The sequence below is a fragment of the Leucopleurus acutus genome, assembly GCF_964270905.1.
Source record: "Leucopleurus acutus genome assembly, chromosome: X".
Classification (NCBI taxonomy): domain Eukaryota; kingdom Metazoa; phylum Chordata; class Mammalia; order Artiodactyla; family Delphinidae; genus Leucopleurus; species Leucopleurus acutus.
In genome coordinates, this window is record NC_139148.1 from 26824786 (window position 1) to 26852310 (window position 27525).

General features: G+C 40.2%; 1 protein-coding gene across 4 annotated transcripts in view; it reads right to left on the reverse strand.

Moving 5' to 3' along the window:
- DMD (dystrophin) overlaps positions 1-27525 on the reverse strand; it is a gene marked incomplete at its 5' end in the record, with an annotated part of 2126456 nt that overhangs the window by 46560 nt on the left and 2052371 nt on the right. For all 4 annotated transcript variants that reach the window (XM_082864911.1, XM_082864912.1, XM_082864913.1 and 1 more), the window contains 7 exons: positions 12489-12647; positions 15362-15427; positions 16520-16585; positions 20895-20933; positions 21677-21813; positions 23208-23319; positions 25586-25752. In XM_082864911.1, the coding sequence (XP_082721037.1) occupies positions 12489-12647; positions 15362-15427; positions 16520-16585; positions 20895-20933; positions 21677-21813; positions 23208-23319; positions 25586-25752 (746 nt within the window). The remainder of the gene's footprint in view (positions 1-12488; positions 12648-15361; positions 15428-16519; positions 16586-20894; positions 20934-21676; positions 21814-23207; positions 23320-25585; positions 25753-27525) is intronic.

A 27525-nucleotide genomic window follows, 5' to 3' on the forward strand; every position in this document is an offset into this window, starting at 1 on the left:
AATATTAGGCTACGTGAAAGAAGCCACTTACAAAAGACCGTGTATTGTGTTACTCCATTTATATGAAATGTCCAGAAGAAGCAAATCCATATAAAACAAAGAAGATTAGTGACCGTCTAGGGCTGGGGTGCGGTTGTTTTGGAAGAAATGGAGAGTGACTGAAAATGGGTATGGGGTTTCTTTTCGGGGTGAGGAAATTGTTCTAAAATTGCTTATGTGACGATGGTTGCACAGCTCTGTGAATACACTAATAACCAGTGACATATACACTTTAAATGCGTTAATTTTATGGTATGTGAATTATATCTTGATAAAGCTCTTATAAAAAATACGTTCTAGGGCTTCCCCGGTGGCGCAGTGGTTGAGAGTCTGCCTGCCGATGCAGGGGACACGGGTTCGTGCCCCGGTCCGGGAAGATCCCGCATGCAGCGGAGCGGCTGGGCCCGTGAGCCATGGCCGCTGAGCCTGCGCGTCTGGAGCCTGTGCTCCGCAACGGGAGAGGCCACAACAGTGAGAGGCCTGTGTACCACAAAAAAAAAAAAAAAAAAAAAAAAAGGTTCTAAATTCAAAATATTATTTCTCACAGCAAAAAAGATTATTTCCCCAATGAAGTCAATAATTTTCTAATGCTCTCTCCTACTGTGGAGGAATCAAGTTTAACCGTGTACAGAAGAGAAAGACGCTGTGTACACGCCTGCAGAATTATGTATGCAGACACTTCTCAGTATTTTCAGACAATGAATTTAAAAGAGAGCCCCAAAATAAGCCCAGGAAATGTTCAAGTCTGGGTTAACCTAAACAACTTCAGTGTTTTCAGTCCAGTGGAAAATGATATAAAAGACAACCCACAGAGTGGGAGAAAATATTTTCAAACAAAGCGACCAACAAGGGATTAATCTCCAAAATATACAAACAGCTCATGCAACTCTATGTCAAAAAACCAAACAACCCAATCAAAAAACGGGCAGAAGTTCTAAACAGACATTTCTCCAAAGAAGACATACAGATGGCCAAAAAGCACATGAAAAGATGCTCAACATCACTAATTATCAGAGAAATGCAAATCAAAACTACAATGAGGTACTGCCTCACACCAGTCATAATGGCCATCATTAAAAACTCCATAAACAATAAATGCTGGAGAGGGTGTGGAGAAAAGGGAACCCTTCTATATTGGTGGTGGGAATGTTAATTGGTGCAGCCATTATGGAGAACAGTATGGAGGTTCCTCATAAAACTAAAAATAGAACTACCATATGATCCAGCAATCCCTCTCCTGGGCATATATCCAGAGAAAACCATACTTCAAAAAGATACATGCACCCCAATGTTCACTGCAGCACTATTTACAATAGCCAAGACATGGAAGCAACCTAAATGTCTGTCGACGGATGGATGGATAAAAGAAGATGTGGGATGAAGACAGGAATAAAGACACAGACCTACTAGAGAATGGACTTGAGGATATGGGGAGGGGGAAGGGTAAGCTGTGACAAAGCGAGAGAGAGGCATGGACATATATGCACTACCAAACGTAAAACAGATAGCTAGTGGGAAGCAGCCGCATAGCACAGGGAGATCAGCTCCGTGCTTTGTGACCGCCTGGACGGGTGGGATAGGGAGGGTGGGAGGGAGGGAGATGCAAGAGGGAAGAGATATGGGAACACATGTGTACGTATAACTGATTCACTTTGTTATAAAGCAGAAACTAACACACCATTGTAAAGCAATTATACTCCAATAAAGATGTAAAAAAAAAAAAAAGATGTGGTACTTATATACAATGCAATATTACTCAGCCATAGAAAGGAATGAAATTGGGTCATTTGTAGAGACGTGGATGGACCTAGAGTCTGTCATGCAGAGTGAAGCAGGTCGGACAGAGAAAGACAAATACCATATGATATCGCTTATATATGGAATCTGAAATAAATGATACAAATGAACTTACTGACAAAACAGAAATAGAGTCACAGATGTAGAAAAACCAGCCAAGAAATCTGGCAGGGAACAAGAAAACTCCAAAGGACATTTATCCATTAATTGAATCAACATGTAAAGCCTACACCAGCACTACAGAGAGAAACATATGCGAGACACAGTCCCTTACCCTTCAAGAGCTCACCTTCTAGTGTGTGGGATATTGTTTAGTTCCACGGTGACAAACCTTACACTAATGCAAAAGGACTGGGAATTATGCTCATTGTTTAAGCTAAGAATATAGGTTATTTCTATCTTTGAAATAATCACTTTGATTTACTAGGAAATTACAGGAAAAGGATCATATGGGTTTACTTATGAATTGTAGATAGCAGACGGAGTGGTACCAGAAGGTAACCCAGAATTTGGAGATACAGAAAGAGGTCAACTTTAATTATCCACATAGCAGGAAAATAAAAAAGGGTTTGGTCATCTGCAGAAGTCATCCATTTTTACATAAGTAATACAAACCAGGAAACCATTTCTATCTGGGCTACTGGTGGAGAACTGGGCATAGCCAGTTACAATCAAGTACACCAGGCGGTCCTTGGTCTTCTTTCCACACGTGTTCTCTTCCTAAGAGGACCCTGTCCTCTCGCTAGGCTTCCACCTCCTCCTCTACACCCATGACCCAACCTCCCCAACCCATTACTCCTCAGTCCAGGCTTCTCTTCTAGACTCCAGACCTGTCTTTTCAACAGTCTCCTGGATGTCTCCATTAGCCATGGGTTCTGTGAACTTAAACTTGCTAAGTACCAAGCCACACAAGGTTGATAGACTCATCACTGACCCTTCCTCTAACATTTCAGTGCCAGAAAAGGAATCAGCTTCCTCAAGTAGCATTACACAGGACCATACACTAGCTACACATCTTCAAAATGTATACCTTAATCTGTCATTGAGATGACTGTTACACCTGCATTCCTGCTAATATCTTCCCATGTGTTGGTAATACACTTTTATATCACAACCCAGGAGAGGCCTCAAGTAACAACTGGCCTTCGCATCTAACAACTTACGCAGCAAAATCCAACAGTAATTGTTATAGAAGCAAAAGTTCCTGTGTTTGGTAGATATCCATCGAAATTCAATCAGTTAACAACAATTAAGAGCTCCATATAGCAAATTAATTTTGTCAAGTTATTGGTGGAAATGCTTTTCTGTGGTTTGATGGGAAAGCCAGGTCACTCACGGTGGGATGTTCCACAAAAAGACCTCATAGAATTATCTCTTCTTACGGGAGATGATTTAATACCTATCTTTGACTTTTCCAGACTAAATCATTTTGGTCTCTCGGGTTGTAGGGCTTTACTACTGGAGAAAATCAGAAGTTACTTTCGTGAGAAAAATCCAGGTTTCATTTTCAGAGACATTAGTACAGACTTGTATTTCTTACCAAAGTGAGTTCCACAGAACAGTACAACTGGGCTGAGGTCAAGTATGTGTAACCAACACTGGGTTAAACAAAGCTAATCATGTTTCTTTACTTCTGGACTCTTCAATGCAAACGCAAATTAATCAACACTTTCCAGTACAAGCACTTCCAAAGTTTATCTGTCCTTAGAATCAGTCTTTTTAGAGTATCTTAGAGGTATGTTATAGAACACATTTTGGGCAATAGTGACCTTTATCCATGGAGAACTGTCATCATTTCTTTGGTCTTTAGTGGCAAGCTTTCCACAATTATCAAAGGCTACTAGAAGCAGCCACATAAAATTTCCTTCAGTCTTTGTTATAAAAATATTGATAAGGAGACTAGCCAGTAATCACACCAAGCATTAACACTGTCTAAGAGTCCAGGAATGCCTGAGTTTGAATCCAGGCCCTATTCCTTGCTAGCTGTGTGGCGTGTCCTTCATACCCTGTGTCGTGGAGTCTTTATTTGGGAAACAGCGTCCCGTTCATGGGGTTGTTGTGGGGATTGAATAGGATCTTACATATACTCAGAACAGGTTTGGTCCACAGCAAGCACTCAAATGACAGCTACTTGTTTTTGCTGTTACTGTTATTTAGAACCAGGAAAACTACGCTGTTTCCTTAGAAAGTTTCACGCTTCTTTCATCCAATATTGAGAGATAGACAAATCATTGTTTCCTCTTATTCCCCCTGCCTGCAGGGAACCTCAAACTAAATTTGAAGCTCAATTATATCAACTAAGTTAATCCCCACTATGTTCATTGATTTACTACTTCTACTACAGGAATCTTACTTGCTATGTTTTTCTTTTTAATCCTTTTTGGAAAGTGAATACATAAAATCAATATAGGAAATTTCCCCTTGAATCTCCTTGGGCAAACAGAACTCAGCATGCGCAATACATAGTTCTTTTTCTCTATCCATTGACCTTGGCCAATCAGTAGCTTTTCTTGTGTGTGCTATGTTGTTATTGATATTGTTTTTTTAATGACCATTTCCCAGTTCCCTGATAAAAAATTTCATACCACCCAATTCCTTCCTCTCCCATCTGCCCTGGCCTCATTCACCCAGCGACTTCCCATTTCTCTATCACTTCTTCACTTGCCTAAGAGATCCTTAGTTAAGAACCTGGCCATATTTCAATGAACTGTTGCACTATCCTTCTACCAATCTCCACGGCTTTAGCTCCCTGCTTACAATTATTTTGCTAAATCTTCTCCTCCTCACAAAGCCTTCACTGTTCAACTGCTCATAGGATACAGTCCAAACTCCTTCGGCTGACATGTAAAGCCCTTTAAACAGTGGTCTCCACCTACCATTCCACTACTCTCTCGTTCTCTTCATCCTGTGCTCTGGCCACACATAACTCACTGCCCCAACAGTCTGCAAGGCTCAACCTTACGCCCTCTCTCAGCCTGGAAAACTGCTATTCAGCCTTTATGTTCACCTCCCTTTGTGAAAGTCTCCCCAATCCCTCCGACAGAATTAGTCATTCACCTCTGTGCCCTCAGAGCACTTGTAACACTGGGTTATAACTGTTTATATTTGAATGTCTTTTTATTAAAGTTTGAGCCCCATGAGGGTAAGAACCGAGGCTTATTCCTTTTTGTAGTCCTGTTTGAAAAACACATTAAGCATTCACTAACTAGCTGTTGAATTGAATGGAATGATATCCTCAGGCCTGGAAAGTAACTAAAGAAAGTTAAGACTACAGTCAGTTCTACTGTAGCAGGATGGTCTGGTAACAAAAGCCAAAAGAAGGATGAGGGTCTTCATGGAGGATCTAAAAAGGGAAATTGGATTGTAAGAACTTCAGCTTTTATCCTGCTTGCTCTAGGAAGATGGCAGCTGTACCAATAACTTGTGAATACTGTTATCACCAGAGGGGTACGTCAGTTCTTCTGTGGGATGAAGCAGTCCTCATGACTAGCCAATTTCCTATGCCAAGATCTAAACTCACCAGACGAGTTTTTGTTATGATTTCCAAGACATCTAAGACAGAGGACCCTAAAATCGAGTGATAACTCCAGTCTTTAAAAAACATATTCCCCATTTAAATAGATTGAGTATGTGCACTTAAAACTTCATGATGTTGTCCATCAACAGATGAATGGATAAAGAAGATGTGGTGTGTGTGTGTGTGTGTGTGTGTGTGTGTGTGTGTGTGTATACACACACACATGTGTATATATATACATACACACACACACAGAAAATGGAATAACGCAGCCATAAAAATGAATGAACTAATGCCATCTGCAGCAACATGGATGAACGTAGAGATTATCATACTAAATGAAGTCAGAGAAAGACAAATATTATATATCTCATATGTGGAATTTAAGAAAGAGTACAAGTGAACTTATTTACAGAACAGAAACAGACTCACGTAGAAAACAAACTTATGGTTACCAAAGGGGAGGGGGGAGGTATAAATTAGGAGTATGGGATTAACAGATACACACTACCATATACAGAATAAACAACAAGGATTTATTGCATAGCACAGGGAACTATATTCCATAATGGAAAAGAATTGAAAAAAATATATACACATACATATATATCCAAATCACTGTGCTGTACATCTGAAACGCAATCTTGTAAATCAACTATACTTCAATTAAAAAAAAAAGATTATACGTGGCTACCTGTATTCCAAGTTAAATTTTGTTTGTGTGTTTACAGAGAATTCATAATATGAATATTCAAACTGTCTCTACTGTGAAAAATAAACTTTTCTTCTAAAAAAGGAAAACCTCATGCTGCTCCCCGAAGAGGTTTAAGGCAACATTAATACATTTAGTTTAACAAGACAGTTAAAAAGAGGGAGAACTCGGGTCATCCGTCCACAAGCTTCGATTAACTCAGGATACACTGAAGGAAATGTAGTTATTGGGTGGCTTAGTTAGAAACTGAGCCTGGGAATCATGGTGACCCCGCCCCATGTAACTGTCGTCCCTGCCTGCCTAGAGCAGGGGCGGTTGACTCCTGCACACCTTATTAAATGCAGTGGGTAGGCCCTTCAGCTTCTCTGGCCATGAAAGACCTTGTCGGTTTGATTTATATGAGAAAAGCAGCTCCCTTTCTCTAAAAAGGCTCTGTAGCCCTGTGTTTTGGGGGGCTCGTATTGCCAAGTGGCATGAGGGCCCAGATTCATTAACTTTCTCGTACACGACTCTTTTCCCCCCAATTCAACTTAAAAAAATGTGTAGGCCAGCTATGAGAATCAGTCTCTACTAATTCCCAATGATGTGTACTGGACAGTTAACATCCACTGTTATCTTCCCCACCCCCATTCCTTACCCCGGCTTCGTCACCTACAACATGATTTTCAGAGGTGGCCCTTCTCCCGTTCAAAACCATGCCTCCTCCTGTGTCCTTGTGCCCCTCTCCCTCTTGCCTCCTCTGGGAAAATGCTATCATTCCCAAGCTCTCTTCCCCTCTTCTTCTGGGATATTCCTCCAGCGTGTGTAATTAGGGATCTTTAAGTAGAACGAAAAGACCAGAGTGAACACTACATGGTACTGTGTGAAATAATTCCAACAACCACAAAAATATTTGTGTATGTAGAGAGTATCTTTGAAAGATTACACGAGGAAGAAGTAAAGCGGGCAGCCCCCAGCGCTGGGAGCACGACAGCCAGGGGACAAGGTTGGAGAAAGACTCACTATCTTTATATGCCTTTTAAACCCTTTGGATTTCATATAATGTGCATGGATTACCTATTAAACAATAAAGTGACTTCTATAAACATTTTAATGTTTACATCTTCTAGAGTTTTACCAAGCCCATTGTTCCCCTTCTGCCACGTGCTCCCTGGGTAGATAAATTGACTCTCAGTTTCGACTACCAGTTATGAGCTGGGGACTCACAGATCTGTTATCTCTGGCCCACACCCCTCCTTCCAGCTTCAGAGTTCCATTTCCCACCGTCAGACATTTGTCCGTGGGTATGCCACCAGAACCTCAAACTCAACGTCTCCTGCACCCCATTCACCATCTTCCAGCTACTCGACCTTGAGGAAGGCCCTCTGTAAATCCTGCTGAACTGAAAGACGACCCTGCTGCCGCTCTTCCTGAGTTGTCAGTCCCAGCTGCCAACAACCGTGGTCTCGCCCTGCACCCGCCAGAACTGGGGTTCATTCCTTCCCTCCCCAGATCCGCCCAACCAGCCAGCCAAACAGCCCCGCCTCTCCCCTCCCCTAAAATATCCCTCAGATTCAGCCCATCCTCCCCATTTCTAATACCCTCCTGTGGGCCCTTATCATCTCTTTCCTGGGCTTCCATGCTCCCTCCCCATCTGACTTCCTTCTTCCAGGCCTGTGCTCTTCAAAGTCCCCCCAGCCTCCGCCCAGCTGCCCAAGTCACACATGTAAGTGTAAGTCTAACAGCATCGCTCCTGGCTCACCCCGGGGGGGCTCCCGTACCAGGTGAGGAGGCCCCCACACAGCACCGCACTGCGTCCTTGTCCCTCCCCACCTGGTCTTGTCATTCCCCACCTGGCCTTGCCGACCTGTCCGGCTTCATCTCCTCCCATTTCCTGCCTTATTACAGAGGTCGCGCAACTGTTTGCGGTTTCCCAAGCATCCCGTGCTGTGCCTCCCTGAAACCTTTGTTTATGCTCCTCGCTCAGCTCGGAATGCCCACTCCTGACCCGCTTCGGCTTCCCTTCATCTTGGCCATCTCCTCACCATCACGTGAGACTCACACAAAGACCAAAGGAAGGAACGTGGGATAAAGACGTCCTGAGACTGTGAACATTGAAAACTATGAGCCCCGGGCCCAGTCATCACTTCATTTACAAGGGAAAGCACCGGGATGACGATCGCCAGTTAGTTTAACTCAGTGGTGTAAGTAACCCATCTAGAGTTTTTCTGAATGTAACATTTACAATCCTGCATAGCCACTGCAGGAGTGAAAAGGATCAAGGGAAAACTCACACTTAGGCTGCCTCATGACTGGTTGCCCAACAACAAGACATAGGAAAGGTACCTAGCGGGTACTAAAAATTCAGAATCCTCTGTCGTCATAAAACATCTACTAACAGTTTTAATTAACTTTAGACTTCACAGTAAATCAGCTTAGTATTTACCCTCCTTTTAGACTTGGGAACAATCTAATCAATTTGATGCGCAGGCAGCAGAATGGCGATGAGGTTTTGTCTCTCATAAAGGCTACCTTTTCATTGCTAGGGTCATACCTAGAATTTCAGAGCAAGTCTGAGTTCACGTAGTGCAGAGAAAAATACATCGAAATTTGTCACTACAGATTTAAGTCAGCAGATTGCAGGCTGTCCTGTACGCCGGACAAAAGCGAACTTGGAGTTTGCAATGCTAAGGACGCACAATGGAGCAAATTCTCGACATCCAACTGGTCTCGACCGAACAGGTGAATCAGAATTATCTGTGGTACGAGGGAGAAACATTACGCAGAAGTGAAACGTTAAAGACCGTATAAGTCACTAGTCACCCAAATTTACGAGAGACCCTATCGGGAAAACTGAGAGGCAGACTTCGCTTTTGCTCAGAGCTTTCGCCTTATCTTTGTGGCATAAGGCAAGAATCAGAGAAAGCCAGTGGGGGGAGACACGCGGGGCTTAGGATTCGGAAAACGAATTCTGAACATTCTAAATTTAGGACAAAGCAAGGCTTGGTGCTCATCAAAGAAGTTTGAAAATGCGAAGTATTCTGAAAAGCAAGCACAAGAAAAGCTTTCAAAAGGCTTTCCTCTATGAAGTTAGGACGTAAAAAGAATTTTAGCCAGAAGTACATGCATGAGTGCTACAACGAAAATAAATTCAGCTTCATTTCAATTCATTTATTCATTAACTTATTCAACAAATATTTATTGAATGCTAGGTGGCCACAACTGGGAGAAATGGAATTCGAAAGACAGAGATAAGATATCCTTGAGACACTTCCTCATTAGCCAATTTCTGTTTTCCAAGGGGATGGTGGGGAGGTGTCACGAATAGCAGAATTCAATAAACATCTAGTCAGGAATGGGGATCTTATCAAGCCTCTTGCCCTTGCTAACTGTCATGTGGAGATAAGCCCTTGCTACAGGATGAAGGAACAGGAAGTACACATAGACATGTGTCCAAAGGACATGGGATGCTCTCAGTTTTAAATATCCTTTCCCATTTGCTCTAAATGTCTGCTTGTGTTTGTCAAATTACGTAGCCAGTTTGACTAGAGAAATATAGCTAGGTTGGCGGGCACGGACAGGGGACATCTAATGACCTCCCGGGTTCTCTCAGAGGAAGGAAAGGAAATGGTGAATTACAGGCTCCTTTAAGCAACACTGAACTCAAGGACCATGAGGACAAAGCCACGGCTCTGAATTTCTTTGAGAAGAACTGCAGGAAGACAGGAGAGGACAGAGCAAAGAAAACCAGAGGCTACCTTCAGGAGGGGAGCTCTGCAGAGACGTTTCTTGGGATTTGGTAGGAAGTGAAAATCTGACAAAGTAGAGAGAGATAGAAGGAAGCTCATCCTGACCTTTACTTGAGGGTCAAGATAACTTACAGAAAGACGCGCACCAATACCAGATTCTTCATTTTGGAGCTCTAAGCAGCCCTGGTGCAATTTATTTTTTCTTTCTTTCGGAGAATAAACCATGTCATTCCTGGGGAATGGTCTCGGATATCTTTCAGGGTAAACTAGTGATCACTGTACCACAAGTCGATGGACAGGGTTGTTCATATGTAGTCCTAAAAATATTCCCTCAAGTAAAGGTACCTTCCATGGAATGTGCCACAGTTCTACATAAATGATATTTACATAGAATGCACAATTCTACACAAATGATATTTACATAGGATGACTCTTCTTTAGGCTCTGGTGCAAGGCACAGTTGGCTATTTTGAGTCAGAAAATCTGGATCTGGATTTGCTTCTGCCACTGGCTGATTGTGAAATTTGGGTCAAGCCGTTTGAACCTCTGAACCTGCATTTTCTCATCCATCTTCTACACAGGGCTTTTAGGAAGATTAAATGACCCCAAATGCATTAAAGTGCTCTGAAAATGACGAAATGATATACAAATGATAGTTCCAAGTACTCTTCACCAGCACTCTTTGGCCTGGTTGTCAGGGTGTGGAGGGCAAGTGTAGTAATAATAACCGAGACAGAACTCTTGACCAATGAAACGGAAAGATATATTACACAATGGACAATCATACTGTACAAAAATATTTCTATTCCTGGGTAACATCAAATTCCATTTATAATGCCAATACCAACTTTTTCTTCCTATTTGACTTTGACCCCTAAAATAATTAAAGACTTAACATAAATGAATACTAATGGTACTCAATAAAGTAGAGGGAAAGGTTTTATCTACCATGATGTTCATTGCCAGTCTTACAAATAAGGCCCAAACCCACAGAATGTTCAGTATTACCTCCTGAATGGTATGTGTGTGGCATCCCCTCTGTATTCTTAACTCGGGCTTTTAGCAAACATTTCTGGAGAACCCATTAAATAGTCACACCGTGCTAGGTACCATAGGGGACATTAAGAGGACTAAAACACAGGCCTTATTCCAAAGGCATTCACTGTCTCCATTAGAGGGAAGCATTGGGAATTAACTGATCAAAAAGCAAACTGAAACACAGGTCTCTGAGAAAGGTCCAAAGTATTCTGAGAACACAGTCAAATGATAGATTACTTGCAAATGCCGGGATCTAACAGGGCTCTGTGGGGAAAATCATTCTGAGCAAGGGCATGGAGGATGGGAAGGACTCCTTTGCCAGCTATGGCGGTGGAGCGATGGGGGTTAGTAGCTAGGCTGAGACGCAAGCTTGAGCTCGACCCAGAAAGTGGATGAGAGCGGGATGCATTCAGGAACAGCAGCCACAACAGGTACAAAAGAAGATGAAGTTGTAAAAAGCAGGTCAAGAGAAAACTGTGGAAGGTTTAAAATGCCCAGCTGAGAAGCTAGGTTTTTTAAACGATGCAGAAATCCAGTGAAGGAACAATGCCATGCTGGGTCTTGGTTCTGGAGAGATGCACAACTACGTACAGCCAGCATGGAGGATTTATTGGAGGGGCGAGAAAGAGACAAAGGGAAGCCGACCAGATAAGGAGCTCTGGCCATAGGTCAGAGGTACTGAGAGCTAGAAAGAGGCCAGTGGCAGGAGAAAGCAACGGATGAATGGCAATTTGCCTTTTCATCTTGAGGTGACATACTCCCCGAGGGCACTGGTTCTCAGACATACTGTGTTGCCTCGATTAAGAGGTCCTTGGGCCTTGGGCTAAACCAAAGAGATGAAAGTACTCAAGTCCCACAGATTTGAGCATTTGCTCTTTAAAGACTCGCCTGGTGGCATCTGTCTAAGGAAGGCACACTGAGTTAGAAGTGATCATGTGCGAAAGCCTTTCTTAACCAAGGGACCTGTGATATAATAAACGTAATACAAAAGGAAAAGTCCAATGATTTGCATTATCCTGACATCCCACAATATGCCAGATTTTTGCATCTTTGTCCTCTGTACAGTCATTAGGAAATTTTCTTTTACTTTTATAATTTCTGCTCTTTTTCCATGGACATGTTTTTCAGGTGATGACTGACAAGTGGAATTGTCTCACTAATCTGCTAGGACAGTGTGCATAAATGACCGCTGTATTTGATGATGGAAACTAAGATGAACTAATTCATTCCCAAATATGACCAATGAGCCTACTTGCTCAAATGCTTTGAGATAGATAATATGGCCAAACACATGTACAAATCATATCATCATAAAATTAAATGACCTACTTTGTTCTTAAATTCTATTCTCAAACATAAAATCAAAGCCTCCGAAACGCATGCAACGAATCAAATACCACCATCAGCATTCATTCCTTTAACACCTACTATATGAGTTCTTACTTATGCTATTGCATTCATCTTCTTCTTTCGGATGACAAAAAAAAAAAAAAAAAAAAAAAAAAGAGAGAGAGAGACTCTGTAAACGGACCTAAACAGATTATTGGAGAAAACAATTAGACATAAAATGACTCTAAGTGAAGATTCCTGGCACTTTTCTATGTGCGCAAGTGTATGCACTCTGCATACCAATGACAAAGCTAGAAAGAAAACTCACCTGTTTTCTTCCTCAAGATCTGCTAGGATTCTCTCTAGCTCCCCTCTTTCCTCACTCTCTAAGGAAATCAAGATCTGGGCAGGACTACGAGGCTGGCTCAGGGGGGAGTCCTGGTTCAAACTTTGGCAGTAATGCTGGATTAACAAATGTTCATCATCTCTGGAAAATAAAATCAAAGGTTTTGGTTTTTTCCCCCCTTATTTTGCCTTGGGGGTCAGGGACGTGGGTGTGTATTTTAAAAATAGAAACAGTTATTTGCTCTTAACAATTAATTAGACCCTTTTTCCTGCTTTTAAAGACATTTTGATACTCCTGAACTTGTGGTCTACCATCCTGTTGGTGACGATTCCAAGTGTTTCTTGCTCAGATTTTCCATTGAATCTGGTTGGCCTATTTACGTGGGTAAATGAATGGTAGAATGACAGTAATACTGGGACTCTACGTTGACAGTTTCATCAATCGTTAGTAAATATTAAGAGACGTAATAATGGCTGTATAACGCTTTTGCTACCAAGCCTGTCAAGACAATCTGTTCACTCACCCACTGTGTTGTTGATACTAACCAGGAAAAAACTGAAGCCGTTAAAATAAGAGAGTAAATATTTTCTTAAGTGGAAAGCAATGCAAGTGAAAAGTGTTGCTTTGGTAAGCCAGTTTCAACTTATAAACCCCACAGAGGCAGGATGATAACAATAATGAAACTACAGATAAAAGTGACTACTATTTCATTCAATTATTGTTTAGATAGAAAAACAAAAATTGGCAGGGAAAAAAAAAGCCATTAAGGTGACTAATACAAGAGGACTGAACAACGCATTCCTCAGAGCAGCTTTTCAAAGACTAACCTTGGGGAACAAAGAGGCCAAAGGCTTATACGTTGGGAGGAAGCTGCAATCTTTCCTCGTATCTAGGAACTCTCTCATACACAGAAGAAATTATTTTCTAAATGCATCACCCCCAGCTCCTGAAAAGCCTGTGTACCTCCGAGTTATAAGAACTTCATTCTGCTCTTAGTGACAGGCTAAATCCCTTCGCTTCCGGCTACGTATCAGTAAGATGATACGTTAATTTTTCCCTCTCCACACCCCTTTAAATTCCTTTTCTCATCTCTATGTCCTCTGAGTTGAAAAACTTTCAGATTTAGGGGAAAAAAATCCTCCTAATTTAAATGATCTTGGTCCATCAAGGCAGGTAATTGGTTGGTAAGTTAAAATTAAAATAATTATTGGGTGTTAAAAACAAACATTTAAGTGAAGTCAACCCATCTACCAAACCACTTGCCCAGATCGGCCCCTAAGATATGATATTACCATCCAACATTGAGCCAAAATGGATTTTACGCCCTCCTTCGTTTAAAAATAAAACGAAAGCAGTTGTGACCACCTAATTTGTCAGCTCTCTTCCCCAATTCTGCAGTTTGATTGCTAGGACTTCCCACGTTTAATTACAACACATAGTTATAATTCAACTTCTCTTACTGTTTTCTGAGGCAGTCAGTGAATGGCAGCCATTATTATACAGGTACCACGTGAATTACCGTGAACGTGCTAGAGCTTCTAATATTCAAATCAGTGCCCCCAAGGAGCAAATCGTTCAGGTTGTTTCCATTTCGTTGATTCTTTGCTTACATATTTTTCTGTCAAAGTAGTTTATATATTAATACTATTAATACTTTTCCCCACAGCTAAGAAAGAGAATGCACCATAGTTATGTTTGGGGGAAAAGGCTGTTTTGTTTTCTTTTAAGTAACTTAAGTCATACACGAATGGCTGAGTGTTGGCTTTATTCTTTATTATTACCTTGATCACCTTTATGTACCAGATGAGATGACTTATTCTCACGTCTTCAATAACCAGTTATGTATAAATGCCACTTGGATACTGCTTCCTTCAGTCTAATCCGTATAAAGCCTGTTTCTCATCTGAGTGTGACTTTGGGTTGCCACACCAACTACGTATGATAAATTTACCATTTTCCCTTTGCCTAGATTCTCTACGACAAAGTGGTGAGACATCCGTAACTTATCGAACTAAAAACGTTATTGTACCTTGACTAGGTTTCATCTCCCTAAATTATCCATTCAGTTAGCAGATCCTTATTTTGTCCTCCATATTTGCTTCTCAGTCTTCTCCCTCCAACCTCAGCCTCTTGGTTCATGGCAAGATTCCTTATTGTGAATACTTCCCCTACTCTGTAATGAAGCCTCTGTTTCCCTGCCATAGCTGTGTTCTCCGCCACTTTGAGCACCGCTCTCTCGCCTTGCTTAAATTTGACAGGCCTGGCTTATCATCCCACTACAAAACCGTGACCTCAATTTGTACTTCTTCTTCTGAAACCCTTCACAAGATAGCCTCACTTGACTTAGCTCTTGAAGACGCTAAATCACAAGAATCTACTAGGTAGGATCTCTAAAGGAAAATGCCCATCTAGCCTACCATATGGGAATGCCAGTGCAACTACACCAAGATTCTAGTTCTACTCCCCACGAGTGGAGAAAACACTACTTAGCCATCGCTTTAAAAATTAATATCTAATCCCTTTAAACATCCTGCAGGTTTGGTCAAAGCTTAAACATTTAATACAGTTTAAGTATGTGGGACCCTGCCATTTGTGGTAGTATGGCATTAAATAAGAGTAAGGCAAAATGTTTTGGAACATTTTGGAACATCTGGAATACCATAATGCCACAATTTGGATGAGCTCATTCTGTGTCGGGTTGTCAAGAGTTAAAGAAAAAAAAGTAAATGAAAGTCTCCTTGAAAGATCAAATGAATATAAACGCTAATTCCTATCTTCTGCGCTAGCCTACCTCTAAATCCCTCAAAGCAATTTCATGGTCAGGAACATTTTGTAAAAAGAGACAGGATACTTACATGCTCTCATTAGGAGAGATGCTATCATTTAGATAAGATCCATTGCTGTTTTCCATTTCTGCTAGCCTGATAAAAAACGTAAAAGCTCATTAAAACTTATGTGACTTCTTAGAATCTATTCAAGACCTAATCGAACATTCCTGAAAACTAAAGGATAAATCATGTCAAGAGGAGAAAGGAATCCTTCATATTAAAGGATGTGTGTGTTGGCCCAGCCGTCTGAGGCAGTGAGTGGTGGACCACAGCTAGTTAAGTAGCTTTACACTTACGCTGCAGATGACAAGAGAAGTTGTATTTTTTTCCTTCACAGATTGATCTTCCTTTCACTGAGAAGAGGCCTTTGTTTTCACGAGAAAAGCTTCCCTAACAACAAATACACTCCGTACTTTACGCTATCCCATGTGTTTTTTAAGACAATTAAAGATTTCCACTGAAGACAGAATTATATATAGCTAGTTAATACTTCCTACGGTTGATAAACATGTTCAGCAGTTAGACTATTGATAAAAGATAGATTCACAGTAAGCTCTCTATACATTCTGCCGCTTTTTACCTTCAAACACCTCCTTCACCTCAAACAATAATAAAGTCTTTTTACAACTTAAAAGTGAACCAAACTCTTATGGATTTATTTAACAAGCATATCTTACAATCAGCAATTTCGTTTTTAGATATAAGAGTTACCTCAAACACAAAGGAAGTGGGACAGAAAGGCCCAGGGATTAGGAAAATGAGTGATTCTCTTCTTTACAGCATATTATGGGAAATACACACAGAAATGGAAAGCCAGTGCTTTCATAGTCTCTATATAAACACAGTATAATTTCTTCATATACTTATGTCTGGTCTAGCAGTTTTCTACGAAGGTTACATGATTTCTAAGTCAACTGATTACACGTGCTCAGTATATAAAACATAACAAAGCTATCAGGAATGTTTAAAGGCCTGGGTTAGGGGAGACTGTTCTGCGCTGGTGCTCTTATCGGTGTCCGAAACCAACATGCAGTGGAATGGCATGCACGTTAGAGGGCAAGCTGATTAGTAGAAATCAGACAAGATTGGGGAAAAAGAAAAGATCCGTTTAAAATTAATATAGGTTAGCTTTCCTTGGTTAGTTATTTCAATCAATATTTGCCTGGCATTCAACTAGTCTCATACCTGCTAGCATAATGTTCAATGCGTGAATGAGTATCATCGTGTGAAAGCTGAGGGGACGAGGCAGGCCTATAAGGCAGAAAATGTTATTAGTCACAGATACCATCCATTAATGGAGAAAAAACCCCCACCACACAGTTATGTTCTATATACATGGCCTAGAATGCTTTTAGTCTAATACTATGGCTAATGTACACATTTAGCTGTTCCTGTATCTTAGGTATCATCAAGTATTTAGAATCCAGGTTTGAGAGATGATTTCTCATACTTCTGCTTGTCTCAAAAGCCATAAAGAGAGATCAAAAACTTCTCTGGAAAGTTTCAATTATAGAAAAGGTCGGGGGAGACAATCTCTACGTGACATTTTGTCCTCCTGTCTTGTAACGTCTCATATCCTAGAGTGCTGAAATTGTGTTAGCAGTATGTGGTTTAAAATTTTAAACAGTTTACACCTGTGCCATTTATCAGCTGCCTTCTTATTGAACGGAAACTGTACATTTGCCTAATAAATTTGCAGTTAACGATATTAGTTCCAAAGAGGCCACACCAGTCCGTGACTACTTACGATTCCACGTATCAAGATGTCTCGGTTTGTGCAATTTTGTAAAGAAGGAATACATCTACCAGTTTAGCAGCGGGACTGTATTACTACTTCATAAAGCAAAATTCAATGGCCCTAAATTATAATGTGATGTTTTAGAAAGAATGACTAACTTCAATAGGACGTCAATATCGGAAATATTTCTTATTAGGGATACTGTGTGCTTATATACAGAGGGGAAAACAAGAGAGGAGGATTAGCAGGTATAGTCTATTTACTCTGGGGGTATAAAAACCTACTTTTTTTTGGCTTCACAGACGAGAATTTTGGTAGGGTTGACATGTTTTCACCTTTTCATATCTGATCCCTTAATTATCCTTGAAGTTTTTATAGTATCTTTTAGATTAACCTTAGGAAAAAATCCATCCGTTCTGAAAACCAGTTTGGGCTCGGGCTTTTTTGTTTTAATTGGAAGAGGACAAAAGGTCGCTTCCATTTCTCTCCTGACACAGAAAGCCCTTAGGTAAAGGCATGAATCAAAAAGTCAACAGAAACCTACTCAGTAAGGATTAGTTTAGTCCAATGTCTAAGTAGCATTCAAGGACTTGGTCAGGACACTAAGAAGAATATGTCTGTTTTTTCTTACATTAAAAAAAAAAAGAAGAAAGAAAGAAAAACGTGTAGTTACCTAGGCTTACATAGGAAATGTGCTAGAAATCTATACTTCTTAAGGAAGACACACAATCATAAGATGATTACAGCGCACTACAGCAAATAACCAGGGAACTGAAGTCTTGCCTGAGAGATAAATGTCTTATTTATGAAACCAAAGTTGTCTAGGTCAAGTGTCACCATAATCAAATTTGGAATGAATTACGAAGATGCTTAAAGCTGTCATGAGGAAACAGAAGGATGACTACCCAATTTACTAGGCAGATCCAAAGACTTCCAGGTGAATCTTCATTCTAGTTTTGGAGATAATCTGCTCATTTCTTAGAACCCTGGAACAGCCCATTATTAGAAAAAATGCTAACGTTTGTTTTGAAATATTCACTGCAGGTCGAGATAACTGAGTACCTGGATTCCTTAGTTTATAAGCCCTATCTTCTGGAACAGACCAGTCTTTCGACTGCATACTTCTCATAAGCTAAAAGCCCACCATCGAGGAAAATATATTAGTGTTTCCCCTTGTAACAGTTGCTACCTTGCTAGTGTAGAGAAGAACACATGAGACCCTGGAGCATAACTACACCGAGAAAGCTAGGCATGTAAATGCAAAATACTTGAATCAAATCTTAAACAGAAAATCTTATGCAGAGCTTTCATTCTTAGCCTTGAGGATACTTCCACGTTATTTTTCTTATGAATGTACACAGCACCTAAGACAGCATGCATAAGCTCAAGAACTCGTAATAACCAAGCAATCTAAAAAATATAGATATACGCTAACGGAGGTACTTATTAAACCAGAAAATGAACCAAAAGGGAATACTGGTCAGAGAAGATTCATTTAAAAATCAAGAATTAGTCAAAGTACAAAACTACGTAGTCCAGAAACAAAACTAAATGCGAAGTCTTCTAAAATGCTTTTCCAAGAGAAGGTAAGAATACTGTTCTCTCTTCTCACTTCCTAAATACAAAATGATATACCCCCAAAAGGATTACTCCTACTCTTCCCATTACTGCTAATGGCCAATTCCATCCCACCCACCACCATTTTCTCTTTTGTGACAACTCCATTAATAAGTTTTCAAAGCAGAACAGCTCAAAGAATATTGTTCGACTGTCTCATTTGTGGACAAACAATATAAAAGGTTTATGCTAGGTTTACTTTCAAATAAAATGACAAATGCAGGCAAATAAGGGTTTTTTTCTAAGGAAAAACAAAAGATCTGTATCTCAGTAAACTTTCAAATTCTGTGATCCATACTGAATGGATTAAATGCTGTCATCGTCACAGGATTTGTTAACATTGGACAGAGTTCTCGCAAAATAAAACACCTCAGGACCTGGCTCTTCTGCGTGAATAGAATAGCTTTACAATTCATTTTATAAATTATTCACCATCCCATGAGTAAAGACTTTAATAAAATTATTGGTATTACAGGGACTTTAGCCTGCTGGGGTTGTTTTCTTCCTCAAAGTTAGAATTTCCCACTATTTCTGAATAATCTAGCATATTTTTTTTATAAAAAGGCTAAGTGGGGCTAGGTTTCAGTTGTTAGAGAAGATATTTTCTAAAACAATGTTATTAATTTTAAAGTTCTTCAAAATTTAAGACAGACAAACACCCTCTACTTAAAATAAGTTACATTAAACTGTCATGAATTTTTCTCATTAGCTTATGTATACAGTAAACTTCTTCCTCTAGTTAGTTACTCTTTATTACGTTGTGCTACCTCTATGTGTTTTAAAACATTAACCTTTAGCGTATTTTTCTTTTGGATTGGTCAGTTGGTTAGATTTACTTTGTGTCGGGATAAGTTCTATTTGCTTATCAGGATCCAATCAGCTGAGAATTTCAGTATACCAATTAAACATTTTTTTTTTAATTTATGAAAGGCTTTACCTTCTATAAACAAATAGACTACCTGGAATAGGGAAAATAAGTACCAATAGCAAGGAACATAACTGAATCTAAATAACTCCCCAAGTTGTTTAAGCATGATGATTAAAGAAATCGGGTAGAGCTACCATATCTCAAAATTAAAGGGCACAATAATGCAGCTTTACAAAAGAAAGGAAAGTGTTATACTTCCTTTAGGCCATAAAAGACTTAAAATCAACTTCAATTAATAGTTTGCATTTATCACTACAGGATTCTGTTTTTAAAAAAAAGACCTACTTTAAATTAAATTACATGGTGGAATAAAAAAGACCCAATAAAAATAAACTGAATTCTTATATAAGCCCGTCTTCCAAATTGGTCATTACCTTCTTATATATAATAGAGCTGTCTGACTTTAAATAAATATTTTAATAAAGTACACTTTTAAATACCAAAATTTTGTTATAAAAACCCCGCACAATATAACTTTAAAACAATGCACACTTTGTTTGCTGATATTTCAATCACGGACTCTAAAAGGAGTTTTCTGATGACATTATAAACTCTGAGATAAATCAATTAACTGTTGATATCTAGTATCAGTAGTATTAATAATACACACCAATAATAATAACAAAGACTACAGTACACTTTCCTTCCAGTGTAAATGTGTGTTTATGAGCTGGGTATTTAGCTTGCAGAAGAGAGCAAAGTGAGTTTAGGTCAAAATTGAGAAACTCATGTATATAAACACTGGTCCAATAGCATGGCATTACCTGATAAAAAGTCCACGTGTCTAATTGAAATTATTCAACCATACTCAACATCATACCATGAAACAAATTTTGCTTTTAAATAGTCCACTTATAACAGGCCCTAAAGAGTAAACCGTCATCCTTTTGAAGGTCCTAAAGCATTAAATCTCTAGAAATATGGCTACAGAATGTTATTATGTAATCAGAAGGCTCTTCCCTGCGTATAATGAAAGAATATATAAACGTGTCTCCCAGGAATATAACTAACAACCCAACAATTCCTTTGATGTTAATTTGAACTCCAGGCCAGGATTTCTGCTGGTTTACATTTGACCAAGTGGGGACCTGAAAACCTCACTGATTCTCCTGATCTGTGGTGGACGGCACCCTCAAAGTCTTATCAAGGGAAACATTTTTGAAATGAGGGAAGGGAAATTAAAACGTCTTTCAACAAAACAAACAGAACAAAAATTTTAAAAAATCAAGCAAGCCAATGTGTTGGTGGTAGCAGCACCCTTCAGTGGAAGTACTCACGCAGAATCTACCGGCCAGAAGTTGATCAGAGTAACAGGACTGCAAAACAAAAAATGAGGTGGTGAAGAGAGACACAGGCAAACTCAGCCACACACACACACACACACACACACACACACACACACACACACACACACACACACACACACACACACAAATTACTGAAAGGTCAAAATAAATGAAGTGCAATTAAGTATGAACCATGGAAAGCAACGGCCAGACAAAGGTGAAAAGTGAATTAAAAGAAAACCAGTTGTGCGATTCCATCAGAGTTATGGAAAAAAGAAGAGAAGGTTCAAAAGAGGTGAAGACATCATCATTTTGATCTAGAGAATCATAACTACTTACTGTGAAGAAATTTCCTGTGACTATATTTTTTTTCAAGGAGAAAAAAGTGACTAGATACGACCACACAATCGGATACAAAAAGACACACGCCTACTGATTTGTAAGGGAGGAAAATCAAAATGAAATCTTGGAATCACTCATTTGTAAACAGTCCCATATTTCTTGCAAGACTCGTGAGGTAATTAGGAGCCGGAACGTGGTGGTTTACTCCCTGTGAGATAAAGTTTAACTTTTGGAAAAGGTCATTGTCATGGGACAATTGACATGGAAAATGGCAACTGAACATCAGCTTGCTTTTCTCTTTTTAGATACAGTAAATCTAAAGAAAGAAATAGGAGAGACTGTTTGCATTTGGGAGTGAAGGAAGGTATTCAGCTGAGAGGAGCTCAGAGATACGTCAACTGAGAGGCTGGTTTGCTTTGGCCACTACTCACGTTTCCATGTTGTCCCCCTCTAAGACCGTCTGCACTGGCAGGTAGCCCATTCGGGGATGCTTCGCAAAATACCTTTTGGTTCGAAATTTGTTTTTCAGTACCTTGGCAAAGTCTCGAACATCTTCTCCCGATGTAGTCTGAAAGGGAAATCATGCTGACATCAGACTTGGGGAAGGGGTATAATCTCAAGAGAAAGCACAATTCCAGTGTTCTGCCCCGGAGCACTTGTTTTATTATAATTAAGAGCAGTAGGAGTTGAGAGCAAAGGCTTTGGAATCACATGAAAACGCGGTTTTGAAACCAGACCTGCCATTTACTAGTGGGGTTAACGTGGGTGAGTTCTTTACCTATCCAAGGCTCCAATCACCTACAAAACCGGGGCAGTAACACCTCAGTAAGTTGTGATGATGAATAAATGAAGTATACCAACTACTGGGCTACCCAACAAATGGTAATTTATAGAAGTCTGGAGGTCAGAAAGTTGACCTTCCGTTTTGCCACACTTTACAGTAGTTTTAAAACGATTTTGTCCACATTGCTCTAGTGTTTCACCCACTAAATACCATTCTATTCACAGCATGGTACATTCTCCATCAATGAGTACCTTTGCAAAAGGAAGCAAAATGAGGAAGACAATGAAATAACTGGGAGAATCACTCTGAAGATGGAAGAGAGAAAAGCTCTAAAGCAGAGCTTCTCAAACTTTGATGTGTTGGATACCACCAGCAGACCTTGCTAAAATGCAGGCTTTGATTTACAAAGTCCAAGGTGGGCCCTGAGGTTCTGCATTCCTAATAAGCTTCCAGGTGATGCCAGTGCGGCTGGTCCACAGATCACACTTTGAATAGCAAGCAGCTAGTGTTCAAGGAGTAAGAGATTTACACCCAGGTCTGTGTCCACCAAGTCCAGGCCCTTTCCATTTCACCAGCGATTTTTCAAAGTCCTATTGGCCACTGAGCATTTTCCCAAAACAGTTTCTTAGGAGACGACTCCAGCTCTTAATTATAGAACCTTGGGCAAGCTTTTTTAACCTTAGGATCTCAAGAGTCCTCAACTGTAAAAAGGGGATAAAAATAATACCTATCTCACACAGAGTAGTTTAAAAGGTAAACACCTAGCATTTAGTTGGTAAGTGTGAGCAACGTTAATTTAAGTGGTGGATTGCGAATTTTAAGGAACCTGTATTACCCCACCCCATGCCCAACGTGCCCCATGGCCGTAACACCTCTGCACACAGCCGCTAGGGACGTGCAAAATAAACGTGAAAATGTCTTCCCTACAACCCACGAAAACAGAAGAAAAACCTATTGATTCACCCAACAATATGTGTTGAGTGTCTCCGACAGTCCACGTGTGCCAGGCATCGCACTAGGGATAAGGTAAATCCCGGACTCTACAATGTGGGGCCGCTTTAGCTGGGCAACATCTGGGGAACTTACAAATCACAGCGTGACACAGGATCTGCAAGACCGTACAAAACTGAAACTTCTTCCAGGTGAACTAAGTCACGTCAGGGAGGAATCTAACTTACCGGAGTGCAATATTCCACCATGGGATAGTGCATCTTGTGGCCTTTTGCAACGCGACCAGAAAAAAAGCAACTTTGGCAGATGTCATAATTAAAGTGCTTTAGACTCCTGTACCTGGTAAAGAACAAAACCAAACATGTATGTATTTCTTCAGATCAAATTCCCAAAGAACACCCTTTAATAAACCTCCTTCCACACTGTCTTAATTCTGGAAACAGAATGCAGGGTTCATTAATCCCACAAGGTAAGTGATTAACTTCCTACTTCCAGATTTCTCTGGTGCTTCTCCTACAGTATCAAAATATTTTGGCAGAAAGATTACCCTATAAACATTTGGAAGGAGGGGAGAAAAACTCAGCTCTTATTTAAACTCCACTAGGAACTCTTTCAGATTAAGTAGGAAGATAGTGGCGAACTTCCAGGCTTTTGAAGACCAGATACTAGAATTTGAAAGAACTTCCAGAAAGGATAGATCGATGCATTGCGGGCTCCCGTACCCATCAAAAAGGCACAAAAGTTTTCTGAGGGAATTATTTCCAAAAAAAATGATAACGATAAAGCATTTCATAAGACAAAAGAAAATTAAACAAGAACTCTCAATTAAAGCAAATCTTGCTTTAACTACATTTTCTGCTTGACGGAGATGACTCATCTTCAGATTGTTACTTGGATAATCTCTTTTATCTGTCTCTCTTCAGAAATCCCTCATCACATTACCTCCACATGATAATGGAAGCCCCAAGAAAAGACACATTTTGGGTAAGATGTAAGTACTACACGGTACATTTCCCCCCCATTCTCAGAATACTGTATTCTTCATTTCATACCCTCCCTGGCTTGCGCTTTCTCAGATAAGAATCTTAGCCAATTAAAATAAACATATTCCTTATGTCACATATGGGAATGTGGGAAAAAAAGCTACTGTTTTTAGATCCCAACCGTCTTCTGAGAGCGGGGGGAAGGAGGAAAGAGAAGTGCTCATTCCTAAAATAATCTACTTTCATAAGGGCAAAAGAAGTGAATGTGAAAATGCTCTCTTTGATCCTCCAAAGCATTCTCCTGTTTCATTTTATAAAACTTCCCCCAGTATACAAATCTTACCGGCGAAGGAAGCTAAGAAAAGATAGGTAAGAAATGCAGTGGAGCCCCACCCCCCGCCCCCCACCCCCCAGCATCACTCTTACCTGCCAAAACCAGGAAGGAAAAAAGGTGTCCTGTGCAAGCACTGCCTACTCAACGTTGTCTATCTAGGCTTTAGAAACCTCTGAAGGTTTCTGCAAAACCTCTTTGTAAACAGCATGAAGTATGGTAGGACAAACACCAACGGTAAAGGAGCACAGTGAATGAAAAGCACACAAATGGTACAAAGCAGTTATTAGGAAACAAAGTAATGAAATAAGTCTGAGCATAACCAGAAATGAGTGTCTACTTAGCTGATAAGTGGATTCTGAACAGCCATAGATGACATAGCTAGTTTACAACTTGACGGCTTATTCGTTGCTATGGAAACCTTGATGTTGATCCAGATGTTTAAATACATCATCATTTCAGAATCTGGATTTGGGATTACTGTTCAATAATATTAATTCATTTAAAAATATCCTGTCTCCCCAAACAGGTCAACAAGACTGAAGATTTAAGAGCCAATCAATCGTTTTCTGGGACATTTCAAGAATATCAGAATAATAACCTGCGATGTTTCCTACCACTTTCACTTTTCAATTTATAAGGAACGTTTTCTTTTTTTAGCTGCTTTGTGAATCTTTCATTTACTTGCACACTTTATATTCATTCCCTCAGAAGTTCATTAGGATACTATGAAAAGAGCGCAATCAGATTCACAGATAAAGAAGTATGTTCTAGGGTGCTCGAAACAATTCTTGTTACCTTACGGCAAGAACAGTGGTGCAAAGTGATTAAGAGAGTGAGCTGCCATGACAGGTCTCCCAAAATAGAATCATCCCTTAGTTTTATAACTGATTCTTGGAGAGTTTCTATAAACAGAAAAGACCCTGGGAAAAAAGAAAGAGATGACCAAAATGTTTTGGTTCGAGGAAAGAGGAGGTACAGTTGATCTGTATATGCTTGATGGACAAACATCTTGGTGGAGACAGGCAGTCAGTCCCGATCGACCAAGAACGTGGCTCTGCAGAGCTGAAGCGTGAAGGCGGAGAAAGACGCCTGCCTAATGAGGTAGATCCGCTAGAACAACCCAGTGATCAGGGGAGTGACAGGAGTGATCAATGCTCCAGCCTGATCACCTGCTCTCCCACTGTGCAGAGGACCAAACTAACAGCAACTGGTAGAGGAGATAAAAGGTCAAGTCATAAAAAGGTGAGAAATGATCAAATAAAATGACATCTGGGGGCGTTCCTCATACCTGAAGCCGATGATTGGACACTCCTTGCAGATGTTACACTTGGCCTGATGCTTCGCAGTCTCCGCAGCGGCCACTCTATGCAGGACGGGCAGCCACACCATGGACTGGGGTTCCAGTCTCATCCAGTCTAGGAAGAGGGCCGCTTCAATCTCAGGCTTATTATTAGCCTGCAAAGACAGGAGGCCAAAGAATGCAAGGAGAGAAGGTAAGAAAGTAAAGGAGGCAAATGTCAGCTCAGGTAACGCGTTAAAGAAAGAAAGAAAGATCAATAGTGGCACAGTGAGGCCAACTCTTCACAGGCTGTTTCTGCAAATGTCCCCCCAGCATCTACACAAGCCACCTACCCCTAAAGCTTTGGGAAACTGCTATTACCCTGTTTGGCTACTAGATGACAAGAAAGCAAAGCAGAACAAACAAACGGAAAAAGTACAGCAAAATACACACCTGGGAGAGACTATATTTAGCTCCAGTTTTGGAACAGATACATAAAAGTTAGCCAGAAGTAAAATGCAAGCATTTACTGATAAAATTTCAAAGGAGAAAAAGAAAAAAAAAACAACTCAAGGAACTATCGCTCCCTTTTTTTCTAGTGAATCTGTTTCTCAGTGTTTCATAGAATCATAATGAAGAGGCTTTACAATTCATCTGGTCCCAAAGCTTCATTTTACAGACAAGACAGCTGAGATGTAGGTGAGCGAAGTGGCTTTTTCAAAGGCCAGACAACTAACTCCCTGGCAGCAGAGCTGATGCTAGCATCCAAACCTCCTGGTCTAGTGCTGTTTTCATGGTGGCCTGCTGCTTTTCTGTCTGTCTGTCTGTCTCTAGTTCTCTCTTTCGGAGTCTAAGTTAAATAAATACCATTCTTCCCAGCGAGTACAATGATTTTAGAAAATTCAAAATATTACTTATCCATCACTTGATTGGTATGTTACCACAGTCAACATTTTAATTATATGGTGTTTTTAACCCTACAAGACCGTGTTTCGTGTTTTTATACTGTTAGATTGACCCATATATTGACCACTTTTGGGGAGTTTGTTTCTCATTGCGTCCTTCATCTCAAATCTCCCATCTGGGATCAGTTCTGCCAAAGCGTATCCTTCAGTATTTCCTTTTGTTAAGTGTCTGTTGATGGCTAATCTCTCAGATTCTGTTTGCCTGAAAGTCTCTTTTTCTATGCACATTCTTGATTGCTATCCTCACTGGGTATAGATTTTTAGATTGAAAGGGTTTTTTGTTTTCGTTGTTGTGTTTTGTTTTGTTTGTTTTGACTTTGTTTCAGCATGCTGAAATATCATTCCACCTTTATCTCACTTTCTCCGCTGCTAACTGTTGATAAGTCAGCTGTGAAGCTGTTGGTTCCTTGAAGGTCATCCGTCCTTTTCCTGTCTTGTACTGTACTTCTAGGATTTTATTGATACTTTTTAGGATTCATGGGGCTTCATGAAACTGTGGGTTATAGACTCTTTAGTCAGCTCTGGAATCTTCTCAGTGATGATCTCAACAAATACTGCCTCTTCTCCATTCCCCCTCTCCTCTGCTTACGGAAACCTATTAGGCAAATGGTAGACTTTCTCAATCTAACCTCCATTTCTCCGAACAGGCTTTCCTTAGTTTTCCTCTATTTTCGGTCTTTCTGTGCTTCATTCCCAATACTTCCTTCTGCCCTACTGCCTGGGTATCTAGTTCTCTCCTTAGCAGTATCCAGTCTACTGTAAGCCCATACATTAAGTTTTAAATTTTGATTATTGTACTTTTTAGTATCTATAAGTTGTATTTGGTCATTTTTTTAACATCTTTATAGGAGTATAATTGCTTTAGAATGGTGTGTTAGTTTTGCTGTATAACAAAGTGAATCAGCTATACATATACATATATCCCCATATCTCCTCCCTCTTGCATCTCCCTCCCACCCTCCCTATCCCACCCCTCTAGGTGGT